Below are 19090 nucleotides of genomic sequence, written 5' to 3'. Positions count from 1 at the left end.
TGAAATGGCCAATAATTTGACAGGTGTACAAATGAATGAAACACAAGACAAATGAGAGAGTTTCCTTCTTTCAGGAAATGTGGAATTAGCAGTGACCTTGATGGTGCTGAAGATGATACACTCCATGAAGAAAGTGAAAGTTCAGATCATAACATTAGAAATTATGAGTGTGACGCTAATCACTGGGACTGTTCAAATGAGCAGGGTTTGTGTGATCAGCATGCTGGTGGCAGGCGTCATGTGCAGAAAAATTTACTTTTCTAATAGATTTAAATTTATAGATGGAGATATATATAATCCTAGGTAAAGTTCTGGTAGTGATGAGTAAAAGATTCATTCTACCTTGACCTTGATTTTTTTTTTTTTTATTAAGCATTTGTGAATCTTAATTTCAAATATGCAATAAAATAATTTTTTTTTAAAAATTGCCTTCTAAAACTTGGGTGCATTTTGCCAATGAGAAATGTGGTACTTAATTTTATACCCATATAAAGTCATCTTAATGTATTTTCCATTTAGTAGATTAGTTTCCTGCCTTCCCATCCAATTAGATTCTTTTAAATTGGATACGAGTAAAGCTCAACATCTGAGAACAGCATAAGAGCAAAGTTCTTCTATATCCAGGTGCAGTAGTTTGTTCTCTTCTACTTAAGTTTACATCTTGTTTCAGAAGAGTCCATTTGTTTCTACAGCATAACAAGTAACATTTAGCATAATATTCATCTTTAACTTGCCTTGTAAGTTAGACATCTGTATTTTTTTTTATTTTGATACTTTTATTGCATCTTGGGACCCTTTCAGTTTAAATAGTTTTAGTTAATGTAGTTATTTGATTCCTTAAAGTTAGATTTCATTTGTTTGGATTCTTAAAGTAGCATGTGTTTGGTTAAATTCTAACTCATGTGCCTAAAGTTAACTCATATGTTTTGTGTAATCTCATTTATCCTTATTTTTCTGTCTTTCTAATGATTTATCTAATAATGGAATTCTGAGGTGGATTTAAAACACTGACATTAATGCAGTTTTATTTAGCGGATCGAATGTGTTCCTGTGTAGGAAACCTTTTTCACTCTTGGTATTAATCAATTATTTAATTTTTTAAATACAAGTCAGAAGGTCGCTTTGCACCCCTCTGCCTTGTGTCACACAAACCTGAATTATATGTTTTTATATTTTAATTATTTTTAGTGAGGGGAAATTCCCCATCCCCTTTAATATTTTATTTTTTTAATTTTTTTTTAGTGGGGGGAACAAAATCATTTATATATTTGATTATAAACATTTCTTGTCCAATTTTTTTTGTTTTTTGATTCGTTTTCCATTAATACAGAGAGAGATTTTTAGCTGCCTTCACTTTACTTAATGCAACGTACAATTGTCAATGCGAAAATCATGGTGATGTTTAAACATTACCTTAGATAATGTTTGACCTTGACTTTTGCTCATTGTCTGTCATACTAAAGCCAATTTCACAGGAAACTGTGTTCGTTAAAAATGAAGTTATATTCCCCTTTGTTTGAATACATACAAATATGTAGAATATATGCTTTTCATCCAGCTCTATTTTTGATCCACCTGTGACGTGTTCACAAACTAAACATTTCTTCCTTATTTCCACTACATATAGTCTTGTATTCCATTTTTTTATATCTAAGTTTTTAAAACCATAGCAATTGCATTTATCTTTAATAGTAATTTATGCGGAGGTAAATCCGAAGGCTCCAGAGAATAAAGTGTTTCGGGTGTTACAGAGTTGTATTCTTCAGCATTACAACTATCTGGCATAATTTGGTCTGATGAATAAACTATTTTCAATTCTCCTGGAATAATTTCGGATAAAATTTTTTCATTCAGCGACTTAACAGTGTTATTTTTTGTGGCTAAAATTCCACATCGAAACTTTTCTTCCAAAGATGTTTTGATACTTCCAAAATTGTCATGTATTAAATTTCCTGAACTGCAAATATTTTCAGGAATCTCTATTTGATCATTTTTGTCTTTTACCACTGTATCATCGCCAACATCTAAAAGCCACTTTGAAAATTCAACTTCATCTGGATTTTCGTGCATATTAGTTGTCAATTCAAAAAATTCAAAATGTTTCCAAACAGCAGAGTATTTAATTGAAGCTCCTACAGTTTATAAAGATGTTGCACAAGGCACAATAAGAAGTGCTTGACGAAAGTTGCCTCCTAAAATAAATACTTTACCTCCAAAAGGTTCATCAGTCTTCATTACATCTTGTAAACATCTGTTTATGTATTGAAGAGCCCATTTACTGAACATTGGTGATTCATCAAAAATAATCGCTTTAAGCACCCTTCAATAAGTCCACTCTGTCATGTTTCAACATTGTAAGATTAGTGGTATTATCTTCTAACATTATAGGTATTGAAAAAAAAAGTGAATGTGCTATTTAACCATTAGTTAGTAAGGTAGTTGCTATGTCTGTACTTGCAGTATTTAATACTTTCTTATTGTTACCACATACAATATTATAAATTGTTTTGTAACCAAATGTCTTTCCAGTTCCTGCTGCACCTTGAAGAAAGAAACATTTTGTTTACTGTGACCATCAACTGCATTCAAAACTTTTTCAATAAACTCTCTTTGTTGAGATTGGTTTTACTTAAGCTTCACATTCTTTTTTTCTGGATTCCTTCATTCTTAAATGACTTTTTACTTTTTTGTTAACAATTGGAGTTTCAGTAGAGCTATCAACAATTTGTTATTCATGTTTTTTGCTCTTTTCGTATATTTCCTTTCTTAATTGTGTGAAGACTTTAACTTATTATTTTCATATTTTTCAATAATCACTTTATTTTCTTTGATATCAGGATTTTTAAGTGCTGCTTCATACTCTTCAAGATATTTTCTTCTCAGCCTTTCTGATATGATCTTTCTCTTTTCTGTTACTGCCATTATTAACAACATTGCTAATAGCTGAAGAAACTTTTGAAAAAATTTAATTGTTGCCTTGAAACATGTTGATGTTCAGAATTCTAAAATTAAAAATTATGATATGTAATAACTTAAAATACAAATTATTATTATTATCAATTTATTTCTCTGTTGAAGAGACACCCCTGGGACAGCCATTGGCTAGAAGGGTGAGAGTTACATTCTAAGGTGTGAAGCGGACTCATGAGCAAAAGGTTACAAAGTTCATGGGATGTTCACCCTGAAAGGTTGAATACAGTAAACCCCCGCTATTCGTGGGGGTTACGTTCCTGAGAAATGCCGCGAATACCGAAAATGCGAATACTGAGTTATGGCTCCCATAGTAATAAAGGGGTTCCATTCCAAAGTATGAAATATATAAGAAAAACTAGTCTAAAATTTTGTCTATGTGTGTATTATATGTACTTTCATAATATGACTATGTACATAGACAGTACATAGTGAAATGCAAGCATATGGCATCGAAATGAAAATAAGAAACAATTTAATATTAAATGTAATATTTATTAGAAATTTCAAACAAATCTTTCAAACCAGCACCTTTTCTAGCTAAAACACTTATCCCGCCAGTACTATTACCAGTTTCACTAAAGTATTGATAAAGGAGTTTTGCCTTTTCACAAATGATGAGTGAACTTAACGGAATTTTATTTTGAGTTCGGTCTTCTATCCACAGATTTAAAGCTTTTTCCATTTTTTCTAATTTAACATCACGAGTTACAGAGCAAATTTTTGAAGTAATTGGCGCGTTTTCACGGACACTACGGCGGATTTTTCCTTCCGATTTCTTGATTGATCATACCGTTGACTCATTGATTTTATAATGTTTTGCCACTGAGAAGACACTTTCACCATTAGAAATTTTATCTAATAACTCAATTTTATTTGCTAATGTCATCACCTTCTTTGATCTTTTCACATTTCCCTTGTTATTCGTAGCCATATTTTTGAACGGGTTAGAAAGAACTTGTCCACAATAAAGTCACTTTCTTCCATTAACACACTAGAAAAAGTCTGTTTTACACTGCAAAACGGTAGATTTATCACTTTTGTAAGCATATCAATTTATAAGCGTATAAATTAAAAGCAAACGACGAAACCTTCCATGACAAGCGCATAACACATACTGAACAAGGATTAGCGAGAAACATCCACGCTCGTGATTTTGTCATCCCTCTCTCCCCACCCACTGAGCGCTGTTTTGATCAGGAAAGATAATTTTAGCCATGCCCATGTTTTTTTATGGTGGAAAATGTTCACGGCGATTTAAAATTCACATTTTTTTAGATTTCATTTTATATTAAATCAGCAACTGCAAATACGCAAAACCGCAAATACAGATACCGCGAATAGCGGGGGTTTACTGTACATGAGTAATTATGATTTTATAATAGAATATTTACATTTTTGGCATCTTTGAACATCATAGAATATTTAAAATTTTGACATCATCTTAGGTTGGCATCTAGAGTACTGAGAATATATAGTTTTTTTGAGCCGAGTGGCTGTGCACTAGTTACAGGAGACGATAGGAGTCGGCAAAGACTTTGCAATCTGTAGGCTTTTTCGTTACAGAGCTTTTCTGGTTCAATTCTTAGTTGACTGAAGAGTTCTATTGTGTTTGCTGGAAAAAAGTGACTTAGGCTGTCCAGGTTGTGTAAGTTGCTTTGAAGAGGGTGTCTTGTTTCAGCAATTCTGGTGGCTTCTCAATGAGATTGAAACAAGCCGTCAATACTGGGAACGTTTAATCTTCCTGTTAGCAGTTGGGCTAATGTCAAAATGTTTCTTGTGTTGACTGTCTGTTTCCAGGGAGGAATGCTGAGATTGGAAAGTAGGATGGCTCTAGAAATAGTGAATGGGTGGTTCGAGATCCTGTTCAGCCACCTCAAGAGCCAGTATTCAATACTAAGGAATGCTTTCAGGTTGCTCGGTGGGGCAGAGGACCAAATCTGTGACGCATACAGTGGGATGGGAAGTATACATTTCAAGATATACATTTTAACAAGATCTGGGTTTATAATGCCAATTAACTCCTGTTTGGTAGCCCAGAGCGCTGCATATGTTTTAGCTTTGATGTAATCAAAGTGCTCAGAGAATGTTGAAAGTAAGTAGGTAATTAGTTTTTAAAAAAAATTAAGTATTGCACTGTTTATATAGAAAAGCGTCTTTGAGACAGACCTGTCAATCACTTTGTAGTATGATGCAGTAGCAGTTAGCCCCGCCTTGTGGAAAGCAAAAAGTGTGCACGTGAAAAAGTACTATTTTCCAAAATATTCTTTTATATATATATATAAAATGGATGTTTTTGATTTTTATACTTTAAGTGCAATTATCTACAAATACTGTATTTGTTTAAATAAAATCTCAGTCCCTGGATTTTTTGATCCTATCATGTATAAAGGATGAAACATTATGTACAACATTTAAAGATTATAGCCCTCCCTTTTTCAATTATGCTCAAAACTTCTCAGTCACTTCTTATAGCTTATAGTATTGAAGCCTCTTTACCTAGAGAACTGTCAAAACATCTTAAAATAAATTTTGATTAGGAGAAAAGTCTCCCCTGATCTTGGAGCTCCATTTGGAGGTAAACCAGTATTGGTAAGATCACCATCATTGACTCAGTTAAAGCAACAACCTCAGAAGACAAATGAAAGCCCCAAGAAAATTTCAGACGAAAAGACTTCTTCTCAAATGGGAAGCATACAGCCCTGTTTCCGAACATCATCTGAACCTATTATTGCTTCATCTCCTGCCGAAACAAGAAAGCATAATGAGAAAGATGAAACTGGTAAGTTAAATTACTTGAAGCGCATTAATTTTAATAGCAGTTACTTTTGATTGTACTGTTCTTTTGAATGCTGAATTTAATTGGAAATTTTGTAAGAATAAATTAGTGCATTAACATCATTTCTCTACACAGTAACCAAACCCGAAGTCGTGCAGTGGCATCATTGCATAACATCTCATATTGTGAATTCCTTCACAAGTTGTCCTTCCCATTGTACCTTGAAGTAATGCTCCCCCAGTAGAGAATACTATTGTTACTTATTCCCTGATGCCCATTTCAAGGCTATTTGGCCTCTCATTGGTGAATGGTTAGGTATTAAAATAGGAAATAGCTGTCTGGATGGTGGTGCCAACTGAGAATATGTAAAAATAGTCATCTCTGTTAGGCAAGCATTATTGATTCGAGGTATAATGAGCTAGGCAACTCGTCCTATACATATTGGAATTTTTGTTTAAACAAACTAGCAAAAGAAAAAAAACTGTGGAAGAAGAATCTTCTGAGAACTAATTCTAAGTGAGACATTTACCCCTTGATGCTGTTTGGGAACAACATATGCAGTTTGAATTCTGTCATAGATTGGAAGAATTCTCTGCAGAGCCTTTTTTGACTTGAACCAGGGGTGCTGGTAAGTTTCAGGCAGAGTTTTAAGGTTTTTTTCTCACAGAAAAATTCCCTCTCCACACATACAACGAAACCAGCCTAAAATAAACACAATTTACAGACACAATGTATAAGTACCTTATGGTCTTTATTGTCTTGGCAATTAGCCTTAACAGTGGCAATTGATACAAGAAAGCAAGCTTATATAGCATCAGTCAAAAAAAAAAAAAAAAACAACACCGCAATACCTCCCATTTCACCTATTCATTCCCTCTAATAGTTTGTCTAGTTCATCCTTGAATTTATTTAAGCTATCAACTTTCACAACAGATGGAAGTTTGTTCTAGCAATCAACCACCTAGTGGCTAATGCCAAACTACTGTACATCTATTTTGCAACTGTCCTATCCTTCCTTAATTTGAATTTGTGTTCTCTCGTGTGTGGCCTGAGCAAGAGGAAGAATCTCATCAGTGTTGAACTTGCTCAATCCATTCAAAGCCTTAAATATCTCAATCAGATCACTTGGCAGGTGCCTAGTCTTCAGATGCCGCAATTTTCAGAACTGAAGCTTTCTTGGTAAGAGCACCCCTCTGTTCCATTCACCAATCTTGTTGCCCTTCTCTGTACTCTCTTCAGCTCCACATCCTTCCTAAAATGAGGCTTCCAGACCTGTATGCAGTATTCAAGATATGGCCTGACCATTGCCTTATACAATGGGATAATCACTACTTAGCGTGCTAGCAAAATTCCTGTATATTGTTGACAAAACCCCATGAGCTGTCCTGGCAGCCTGTCTGCATTGCTGAGAGAACTTCATATCTGATTGCACAATTACTCTCAGTCTTTTTCATTTTCCATCACTCTGAGTGTAGTTTCACACAGTTGATATGTTCTGGGGTTACTATGACTTTTAAATTGCTATATAGCTTTTTCACCTGAGAAGATAGTACACAGAGAAGACAGTACACATACATTACCATTATGGGATACCTTTTAAAGCAGTAGTCACAAAACCATGACTATGCATATATCATTAATGAGGATGCTGAGGTTGATGAAAGTAAGTTTAAAAAAATCTCTGGTAAAGAATAGAGATGAGTTTATCACATGTGTGTATACAAATTTTTGAAATGGATGTGGGGAAATCTTAAATAACTCTGGTTAAAGTATTGATTTCATCAATATTTATAGACAAAGGACTACACTTCAAAAATAATAAAAGTCTATCATGTCAGGAGTGAGATACACATATTTTAACAGTCACTGATGAATGGAGATTGTTGGGGGTTGGAAATTTGAAAATTTCATAAAATTTTAAGAAGATAAATACAACAGACTCTCAGTTTACTGGGATCAGATTAACTGGGACACTTCAAGATTCCAAATTTTAAAAAAAATAATAAATAAAAAATCAACCAGAAATCATAAAATTCAGGTAATAAATAGAATAGGTATAGACAGATGTTTTGCAAATCGTAAATAAGCGACAAGAAGCGGCGTTATAAGTTGTCATTAGGAGATTAGTGTGCCTATTACCTTGCAAACTCTGCTGTTTTCACATCTGCCACTCAAAAAAAAAAAAAAAAAGAGACCAATGTTTAGTTTTAGTGCGTTGCATCGATTGTTGCGTTCCGTCACACTGCAAAAGGACAAATTTTATTTCATTATGCACGTCAGGGATGCCGGAATTTTTTTTTTTTATAGTAACTTTTTTTTTTTTTTTTTTTTTTTGTTTTGTTTAGAAATCGCGAAAAATGATGGGCAAATGCAAAAGTTGTGCTTTCATTTAACAAAAACTTGAAATTATTCAAAAGTTTGAAAACGGTGCATCCATTAAATCTTTAAAGAACCATTATAATGTTGGTGACCAAACTATACATGACATTGTAAAAAATAAAGGGAAGCATCGCATTGGACATGCGAGTAATATGTGGTAAGTTCTTTATCTATTGGTATACTTTTTACATAGGTTGCTGAACATTTTTCAATACAGCATGTACCCGACTTATGTAGCTTCGGACTTACATTACGTTATTTATAATTTTTTTATATGACTGAAGATTTCAAGTAAAGGGGACACATATTTCACCAAATATGTAACAACATATTTCACCATAATGTAACATCGGAATGAATGTAATATATATTGAAGATGCACTGAAATTAAATCTTCTTGGTTCACACATAAAAGTTGTTTTTTTTTGCTTTTTTTATGCCATGTGAATTATTACTTAATGTTTACTGACATACCTGAACTGTAATGCTCTGCATACTTAACTAACTGGTTTCTTTCTTACTAGATGTTCATGATGTTGAAAAGATTCCATCAAGCCCTAGTCCTCATAGTTGGCCTTCAACAGAGCTTTTGAAACCGACCTCAGAAATAAACAGTGTAGAATCTGCTTGTCCACATTCTGATAAGATATGTGGATTACATGGCAGTTGTTGTGTTGATGCGCTTAGTAAAAATGTAAACAATGAGGTTTATAATGATGATATCAGCTTGGATATCCAGGTGTGTGATTGCCATTCATTAATTTTCAGTTTAAATTTATATCTATAGTAATTTTTTAAATAAGTCATTTAAATAATAGATTAGTAATATCTAAATAATATTTAAATTTAGATATTTGGTAATATATAAATTTCCCCTTGCTAAATAATAAGTATCAAGGGGAAACCACTGCACTATACTTCCCAAGAATAATCACCATAGCTAGTATTTCATCTTGACCTTGATAGTTGCACATGGAAGACTGCTACACAAATTGGAGCAGTGTGACATTGGAGGCAAATTGCTGCTATGGATAAAGGGGTGGTTGAGGGGGAGAAGACAGAGAGTGGTAATCAATGGACACTGCTTATCGTGGACTGATGTTATTAGTGGAGTCCCTCAGGGCTCAGTGTTGGGTCCATTATTGTTATTGACCATGACTGTTGCACATGGAAGACTGCTACACAAATTGGAGCAGTGTGACATTGGAGGCAAATTGCTGCTATGGATAAAGGGGTGGTTGAGGGGGAGAAGACAGAGAGTGGTAATCAATGGACACTGCTCATCGTGGACTGATGTTATTAGTGGAGTCCCTCAGGGCTCAGTGTTGGGTCCATTATTGTTTTCTGTATTTATAAATGATATTGATGATGGTATATCGGGCTTAATGTCCAAGTTTGCAGACGATACAAAGGTTGGCAGGGTTGTCAAGGACACTACTGACACTATGCTGCTGCAACAGGATCTGGAAAGGTTGAGCAGATGGGCTGAGAGGTGGCAAATGAAGTTTAACATTGATAAATGTAAAGTACTACACATGGGAAACAGCAACCCCAGAGCAACGTATCAACTCTGTGGTACTACACTGACAGTGGTAGAGAATGAAAGGGACTTGGGGGTGGTTGTGCAGGCAGATATGAAGTTCTCTGAGCAGTGCAGACGGGCTGCAAGAGTAGCTCATGGAGTATTGTCAATGATATACAGGAATTTTTCCAGCAGGGATAAGGATGTGATTATTCCATTGTATAAGGCGATGGTCAGGCCTCACCTAGAGTACTGTATACAGGTCTGGAGACCTCATTTCAAGAAGGATGTAGAGCTGCTGGAACGAGTACAGAGAAGGGCAACAAGATTAGTGAATGGAACAAAGGGGTGCTCTTACGAAGAAAGGCTTAAGTTTTGCAAATTACAGTGTCTGGAGACTAGGCACCAGCGAGGTGATCTGATAGAGGTGTATAAAGCCTTGAATGGTTTAAGCATGCTCAATGCTGATGGGATTCTTCCTCTAGCTCAGAAAAATCACCTGAGAGGGCATAAATTCAAATTGAGGAAAGACAGATGTACGATAGACGTGCGGAAATTTGCCTTTAGCCAGCGGGTGGTTGGTTGGTGGAACAGACTTCCATCCCTTGTGGTGGAGGTTGATAGCCTAAATAAGTTTAAGGCTCAGCTGGACAGGTATTTTGAACGAACAGAGGGGTGAAGTGGAAGTGGGTTTTTTTTTTTTTTTTTCTGGCTGATGCTGCATAAGCTTGCTTTCTTGCATCAAATGCCTCTACTAATGCTAATAGAGAGAAGTACAGCATGGTGATCACCAACCTCCAATAGGAGACGCCATCAAAAGAAGAAGAAGGAAAAATAGATAATATTGTATATATTGCATTCTCTCTCTCTCTCTCTCTCTCTCTCTCTCTCTCTCTCTCTCTCTCTCTCTCTCTGGTTATAAGAGAATTATCAGTTCATTTTGTTATCTTGGTGTTTGTAGTTCATTGGCAGTGGCACCCCAATGTGTAGCAACAACAGTGGTAGGTCACCTGACAGGTGCTCAATTTTATTTTGAATTTCTGGAAAATCTTTTGAATTCTGCTTGAACAGTGCTAATATTTCATCTTTTCTTAATGGATTGCCGTACTTATTGTACCTACTTCAAATTTGAATTAACTTTTAATAAAAAAATTGAAATTTTTGAAATATACTTACATCTTTTATTTTCAGACAAAAAAAAATTAATTCTGCTGAAAATTACAAAAATCATTTCAGACATAATAGCACAAAATATAATTCATGTGCATATATTTCAGTTTATTATGTGCATAAATGTTATTAAAAAATTTAAAAAACCCATACTATTTATCAATACTATTAGGCACTTCCAGTTTACAGGTTTATTTCAAAATATATTCAACTTTATTATGTTGTCCATCTACTGCCCATCTGGAAAGAATATCAAGTTTTATGTTCTGAACTTTACTTTGTGAAAATGTTAATAAATCTTTAAAAAAAAAACTCTGGTAAAACTAAATATTTATGAAGTTAGTGGGAGAAGAAAAATAAGCACCCTGAAACTCTAAGCAAATGCAGTGTCAGTGCTTGGCCAATTTCATGCCATTCTTCAAGCAGAGTCAGATAGTTGCAAAGATGGTGGTGGGTTACTTGGCAGTTTCTCTCATGCAATTTCTGTACAAAATCCATAAAAGAAACATTTCATAAACTATTGTAATATATTTAGGAAAGTAAAAAAAAATTATTAGATTTTTAATCATTAATTAATTGTTAACATAGAATGTCATTTTTGAGGGTCATCTATCAGGTGACCTGGCATCTGCTGGTTTTAGTGGCATCAGTATGTTTTCTGTGCTTGGTGGTTAATTGCTGGAACAAACTTCCATCTGTCATTGTGGAAGTTGATAGGTTAAATAAATTTAAGGAGGAACTGGACCTGGACAAATATTTAGAGGATTGTTTTGTAATTTTTTTTTTTTTTTTTTTGGCTGTTGCTGCCTAAGCTCATACACTTGCTTTCTTGCATCACATGCCACTACTACTACTACTGCCGACCGGGCTAGCCAGGTGGGTAAAGTGCCTGCCTGGCAACCCAAAGGTCGCGGGTTCAAATCCCACCTCGGGCTTGGATCAAAGTACTGCAAAAAACCGTGGGAGGTGCACTATGGCCACAGAAGCCGATGCGCCAACAACTACCAAAAAAAAAAAAAAAAAATACTACTACTACTTCATTCTTTCTTCAAAACTTAAATCATTTTAATTTCATTTCTTTCTTGCTTTGTAAATTATTTCCTTATTTTTTTACGCTGGTTATTACTTTTTATCTCCACCTCTGTAGGGTCAGCCACAAGATATATGTCAGTTATTATATGCTTTCCTCACTTTTTTTTTAATTTCTTAAAACTCTGTAATTTACTATGTTCTGAGTATATCTCGTGTTCAATACAGAGGCCTTACTTATTTGTTGCTTTTCCCTTGTTTTTGCAGCTGACTCCTGAAGAAAACACCAAAATCATCGTAATTGCAATGGGCTAGCCAGGCGGGTAAAGTGCCTGCCTGACAACCGAAAGGTCGCGGGTTCGAATCCCGCCTTGGGCTTGGGTCACAGTACAAAATGCAAAAACTTTGGGAGGTGCAATATGGCCACAGAAGCTGATGCACTAACAAAAAAAAAAAATAATAAAAAATAAGTACTTTCACGTTGCATTGTTAGGGCAAAAGCCTCAAGTTGCGTAGTGAGTTAACATGCTTACAAGTTAGTGCAAATGCATCAGATATAATTCAAATTACTACACACCATCAGGCCTCTCTCGTATTGTGGAGTTATACTTCGCAACTGCCTTGCCATCATTGCAACACCAGGGTGCCTGCTCACCCACTGAAGAGGAGCCAATCAACTCCGAAACAGTGCCGTCTGGGTGGTGGCATCCTCTGAAAATAAGTAACAATAGTCTTCTCCTGTGGTGAAGAATTACTTATTCGAGGTAATGCAATATCATGGCAACTCATTGTGAAGGTATTCACAATATGAGATATACATAATGATGCCAATCTAATAACTATTTAGTAGTTAGCCGTGAGCAGATATGATGCATTTGCACTAACTTTCAATTAAGCACCCTCACAAGTACTTTCACTTAACTTATTTCATAATATTTTCTTTACAGGTACTGACATGCATTTTTACTATGGGTTTGACAGATGGTTCCTTACACTATACTTTATCCCATACTCAAAGTCTATATTGTTATCTATATATATATATATATAATATATAAAATATATATTTTAACTACAACATATATATATATGTGTCGTAGTTAAAATCTTAGGATATATAGCATCAAGTTCTTTTGTATATTTTCATTTAATTTTATGTAATCTGCTCTTATTTTTCAGGCACTTAATTTTTTTCCATTGTAACTACACCTGACAGGTCAGCACCCCTAATCTATATATATATCTTTCTTTCCTTTATATAAGCTGGTTAAGCTTACATTATGTCAGTGGTGTGGCTCTGATCTAGAGTGCTGTCTGTTCTATATATTATTTCTCGCTGCATAAGGACCACCGCCATGTAAATCCTCTGCATTGGTGGATCAATCGGGGGAGGAGGAATGGGTGGTTTGGTTCTTCGATCTTTTCGCCTCTGCGACGAAATTTGCCCCATATCAACGTGGTCCTCTGTCGATATGGGGCATAATGGTCAGTCTATTATTTTGATATTTTGTTTTTCATTTAGGTAGTTCTTTTAACCTCTTTTTTGGTGATATTTCACGGATCTGGTACCTTCAAGGGGGGTACCGCTAAATCATATTATAATTGGCATTATTTTAAAATTGACATTGGTTTTATTAATTGGATTTAAATTGCTAAATTATATAGGGACAATCGACTACTGCTTATATCTTAGTACCCTTACTTTCCCTTCCCCGTTTGTTTTTATTTTATTTTACATTATTTTTATTTTTATGTTAATTTCGCTCTACATTTTTAGCCATACTACTGGCTTATGTTTTTATTTTGTTTTATTTTGAATTATCAGATATATCTGGGCTTCATGTGGAGGATGTGCATTTTGCTGCCTCTAATGACAGCTTTATATTTATTTATTATCTTATTTTATGTTTAACTTTTAAGCCATTATTCAAATATATATATATATATATATATATATATAAAAGATAATTCATATAAAAATAATACATAAGCCAGTAGCATGGCAAACCTGTAGAGTGAAAGTTAAAATAAAAATTAACTTAAATTAAATCAACAAGGAGGGGAAAAGTAAAGGTAACAAGACAGAAACCATAGCCGCAGGTCCCCAAATAATTTAGAGTTCCATTAAATCCAATTAAAAATAATGAATCCATTTAAATTTAAAATAATGCTAATTATATAATAATTTAGTGGTACCCCCCCCTTGTACGGTACCAGTTCCAAGAGACGTGAAATATCACCAAAAAGGGACTAAAACGAACTACTAAAAGAAAACAGAGTAACAAAATAATAGACTGACCATTATTGGCCACAAGGCCAATAATGGTCATGAAGTCGCTGCATTTCAATCGCTAGACAAATCATCGCAAAGGTGAACAGATTGAAGGACCAAATCATCCCTTCCTCCTCGATCGATCCACAAATGCAGAGGATTTGCATAGCAGTGTTCCTTATGCAGCGAGAAATAAACTATAGAACAGACAGCACTCTAGAGCAGAGCCACACCACTGACATAATGTAAGCTTAGCCAGCTTATATAGACAGAAAAAGAAATATAGGTGGTGGCACAGGCGCTGCTTTTTGCATATCAACCCACTACTACCACCTGAGTTATATTTGAATAATGGCTTAAAAATTTTATAATGCAATAACATAAAATAAGAAGATAAATAAATATTAAGCTATCATTAGAGGCAGCTAAATGCACATCCTCCACATGATGCCCAGTACATAACAGATAATTCATATAAAAATAATACATAAGCCAGTAGCATGGCAAAACTGTAGAGTGAAAGTTAAAATAAAAATTAACATAAATTAAATCAACAAGGAGGGGAAAAGTAAAGGTAACAAGACCGAAACCGTAGCTGCAGGTCCCCAAATAATTTAGAGTTCAATTAAATCCAATTAATAATAATGAATCCATTTAAATTTAAAATAATGCCAATTATATAATAATTTAGCAGTATCCCCCTTATAAGGTACCACTTCCGAGAGATGTGAAATATCTCCAAAAAGGTACTAAAGCGAACTACTAAAAGAAAACAAAGTAACAAAATAATAGACCACATTATGTCCCATATCGACAGAGGACCACAAGGCCAATAATGGTCATAGAGTCGCTGCATTTCAATCGCTAGACATATCATTGCAAAGGTGAACAGATCGAAGGACCAAATTACCCCTTCCTCCTTCGATCGATCCTTTGTTCACCTTTGCATTGATATGTCTCGCGATTGAAATGCAGCGACTCCATGACCATTATTGGCGTCGTGGTCCTATGCCGATATGGGGCATAATGGTCGGTCTATTATTTTGTTACTTTGTTTTCTTTTAGTAGTTTGCTTTAGTCCCTTTTTGGGACTTTAAGGTACCACTTCTCAGAGATATTTCACGTCTCTCAGAAGTGGTACCTTACAAGGGGGATACCGCTAAATTATTATATAATTGGCATTATTTTAAATTTAAATTGATTCACTATTATTAATTGGATTTAATTGAACTCTAAATTAATTGGGGACTGCAGCTACGGTTTCTGTCTTGTTACCTTTACTTTTCCCTCCTTGTTGATTTTTTAATTTATGTTAATTTTTATTTTAACTTTCACTCTACAGTTTTGCTATGCTTTACTGGCTTATGTATTATTTTTATATGAATTATCTGTTATGTACTGGGCATCATGTGGAGGATGTGCATTTAGCTGCCTCTAATGATAGCTTAATATTTATCTTCTTATTTTATGTTATTGCATTATAAAATTAAGCCATTATTCAAATATATATATATATATAAATTAAAATTACAGTTACTTAATACCTTGCGAAAAAAAAAAGAAATAAAGCAAAATAAAATAAAGAAAGGCAAACATCAGTGGCTGTATAGCATAACCAACAATACATTGACCGAAACAATGTAAATTGAGTAACATTTGTAAACTAAAATAGGTCAGCAGAATAGATAAGTCCTTCAAGAGGCAAATACAACGAAAACTAGTACATAATATAGAAACATTGAAGAGAACGGAAGGGGGGGAGGGACTAAGTTGAAAGAAAGAGTATTGTGAAAGGAATATGTACCTAAAAATTTTGAATACTTTAAATAGAAAGCCAATTATGAAGAAATTAATCAGTTTTCCCTGAAAACGCCAAAGCTAAATAATGTGACATATCACGACTTTAATACTATAAATCAATCACAGCAACATGACAATGCAAAGCCAAACTGCTAACTGGAAAGCAAATTAAAAATAAAGAACTAGAATATAAATTTAGGAACTAGAGTAAGGAATAAAAATAAGGAATTATAATACTAAAATACTGTCACTTTGTAGTCCGGTTGATTTTATATTCTAGTTCCTTATTTATACTTTGATTTCTAGTTATCAGTTTGTCTTTGCATTGTAAAGGTGCTTAAGCTGTCTTTGTTTAATTTTTCGCTGCATGAGGGCAACCACTACCATGCAAATCAGTTGCATTGGCAAACTGATAGCGTATTGTCAGGCTAATAGTGTATTGTCAGTTGCTGTTTGATGTGTTAGTTTGTATGACATTTTAAATGCAGTGATTCCATGACTATTGTTGTCTTGTGGCCTTCCAACAAGATGGAACTCAATGGTCGTACTATTTTTTTAATTTTAAGTAAGTTGTTTCATTTATTGGTCATGTTGCTGTGGTTGGTTTACAGTATCAATGCGGAAGTTTGCCTTTAGCCAGAGGGTGGTTGATTGCTGGAACAAACTTCCATCTGTCGTAGAAGTTGGTAGCTTAAATAGATTCAAGGCAGAACTTGACAAACCTTCCACCAGTCTTTCTCTCAACTTAAACCCCCCCCCACCACTTTCTATTCTCTTCAATGTTTCTATATTATATACTTGTTTTGTATTTGCTTCTCACAGGGCTTATCCATTCTGCTGACATATGCTACACAATTTACATTTTATATATGTGTGGAGAGAGAGAGAGAGAGAGAGAGAGAGAGAGAGAGAGAGAGAGAGAGAGAGAGAGAGAGAGAGAGAGAGAGAGAGAGAGAGAGAGAATAAAGACTATTGTTCCTGGAGATTATCCCCTTGTATAAGGCAATGGTCAGGCCACACCTTGAGTACTGTATACAGGTCTGGAGGCCTCATTTTAAGAAGGATATAGAGCTGTTGGAACGAGTACAGAGAAGGGCAACAAGATTAGTGAATGGAACTAGGGGGTACCCTTATGAAGAAAGGCTTAAGTTTTGAAAATTACAGTGTCTGGAGACTAGGCACCTGCAAGGTGATCTGATTGAGGTGCATAAAGCCTTGAATGGTTTGAGCATGCTTAATGCTGATGGGATTCTTCCTCTTCCTCAGAATAATCGCCTGAGAGGGCATAAATTCAAATTGAGGAAAGCCAGTTGTAGGATAGATGTGCGGAAATTTGCCTTTAGCCAGCGGGTGGTTGATTGCTGGAACAAACTTCCATCTGTTGTTGTAGAAGTTGAAAGCTTAAATAGATTCAAGGCAGAACTTGACAAACATTCGGATCGAGTGGATGGGTGAAATAAGGGAATTTTTTTTTTTTTTTTTTTTTTTTTTTTGGCTGATGCTATATAAGCTTGCTTTCTTGCATCATGTGCCTTTGCTAATGCTAACCTCACAGTGTTTGGTTTTGATGTTTGCCTTTGTAAATGTTTTAAAATTTGGCTCGTAAATTATGCTGTATTTTTGATTTCCTATTTAAAGTATTCAAAAATTTTAGGTACATATTCCTTCCACAAGTCTTTCTTAACTGAATCCTCTCCACTTTCTGTTCTCTTCAATGTTTTTATATTATATACTTGTTTTTGTATTTGTTTCTCGCAGGGCGTATCCATTCTACTAACGTATGCTACACAATTTACATTTTATATATGTGTGGGGAGAGAGAGAGAGAGAGAGAGAGAGAGAGAGAAAATAAAGACTATTGTTCCTGGAGATTGGTGAACCAAAATTACTTTTACAGAGTTATAATAGGTGACTCTGTTAAAGTGATTTCTCTTATAATTTTTGTTAAATGATTTCTGCCAGGATATCCCCTCATATCTTCCTACTATCTGGATTGTTCCAGTTCTGTGCCCTGGTTGTCATGTGTAGACATACATGCCAACAGCATCATAATGAGATCTGCAGTTCATATTCAGTTCTGCATTATATAGACATGGAAAAGTTTTGTTGTAAACTCCTGTGCTCTCCTGGAGTATAAATAGAAAATTTATTAATTTAGCTCTTGTGGAAGCTATTTTCAAATTATATTGCATGATTAGGATAGTGCAACTCTTGAATTGATTGAAGTATATGATTTTTGGAAAAATTTTTTAAACACAAGTTGGAGAGTTCCTATCAGTGTTTCAGTATGCTGAGGCCCTGTAATAATAATGGGAAGACATTTTTGTGGCTACATATAAATTGTTTAGAAGACGAAATGCACAAAGCATAATTTCTTATGGGTTTAGGTAATTAACTATATAATATCGGTGTAGATACACTATACTTTACCCATAAATTTGAACTACATATGTAGTTAAAGGCAGCGTTTTAATTGTATCTCATACTGTGGGTGCCTTCATGAGATAGCTGGCATTGCACTACTTCGAATAAATAACACTTCTCTAGTAGAGAAGACTAGTGTTATTTATTTTCAGTGAATACTACCACCCAGACGATAGTTTCAAAACTAGTTGGCTTCATCGTCAGTGGGTGGGTACCCTGGTAATGCAACATGCCATCACAGTTGCGAAGTTATTTCCACAATATGAGAGATGCCAAATGGTGAATAAATAATAATGTTTTAGAAGACGAAATGCACAAGGTATAATTTCTTGTGGGTTTAGGTAATTAACTATATAATATCAGTGTAGATACGCCATAGTAAACTATAGGTAAATCTCTTTGTGAAGGCACCCACAATATGAGATATAATTAAAACGATGCCTTTACACTACATACATAGCTGAAATTTATCGGTAAACTATGGTGTATCTACACTGATATTATATAGTTAATTACTTAAACCCATAAGAAATTATGCTTTGTGCATTTCATCTTCTAATACATTATTACAGTAAGCACCGGTTATAGTGATTTCTGGTTATTAGAATCAGCCACTCAAGAGAATCAAATTTCAAAGGACGTACCCAAATCAATAAAATGCACCATACTTTCATCGTTTACTAGAATCACATTTTCGGTTATATGAATCAATTTTGAACGCCTCTGTGATATTTTTCTAAAGCAC

The 19090-nt window shown here is 34.6% G+C and overlaps 1 protein-coding gene across 1 annotated transcript in view; it reads left to right on the top strand.

Annotated features, from left to right (window-relative positions):
* LOC150089847 (TOG array regulator of axonemal microtubules protein 1-like) overlaps positions 1-19090 on the top strand; it is a 221689-nt gene that overhangs the window by 113599 nt on the left and 89000 nt on the right. Inside the window, exons 5-6 of the mRNA XM_090390111.1 lie at positions 5511-5752; positions 8653-8867. Of these exons, the coding sequence (XP_090246237.1) occupies positions 5511-5752; positions 8653-8867 (457 nt within the window). The remainder of the gene's footprint in view (positions 1-5510; positions 5753-8652; positions 8868-19090) is intronic.

This window comes from Mastigoproctus giganteus, chromosome 2, assembly GCF_048544385.1.
Source record: "Mastigoproctus giganteus isolate SK-2022 chromosome 2, ASM4854438v1, whole genome shotgun sequence".
In the NCBI taxonomy this organism is placed as follows: Eukaryota; Metazoa; Arthropoda; class Arachnida; order Uropygi; family Thelyphonidae; genus Mastigoproctus; species Mastigoproctus giganteus.
The sequence above is the reverse complement of the archived record's forward strand: the minus strand, read 5'-3'. Positions and strand labels throughout refer to the sequence as shown.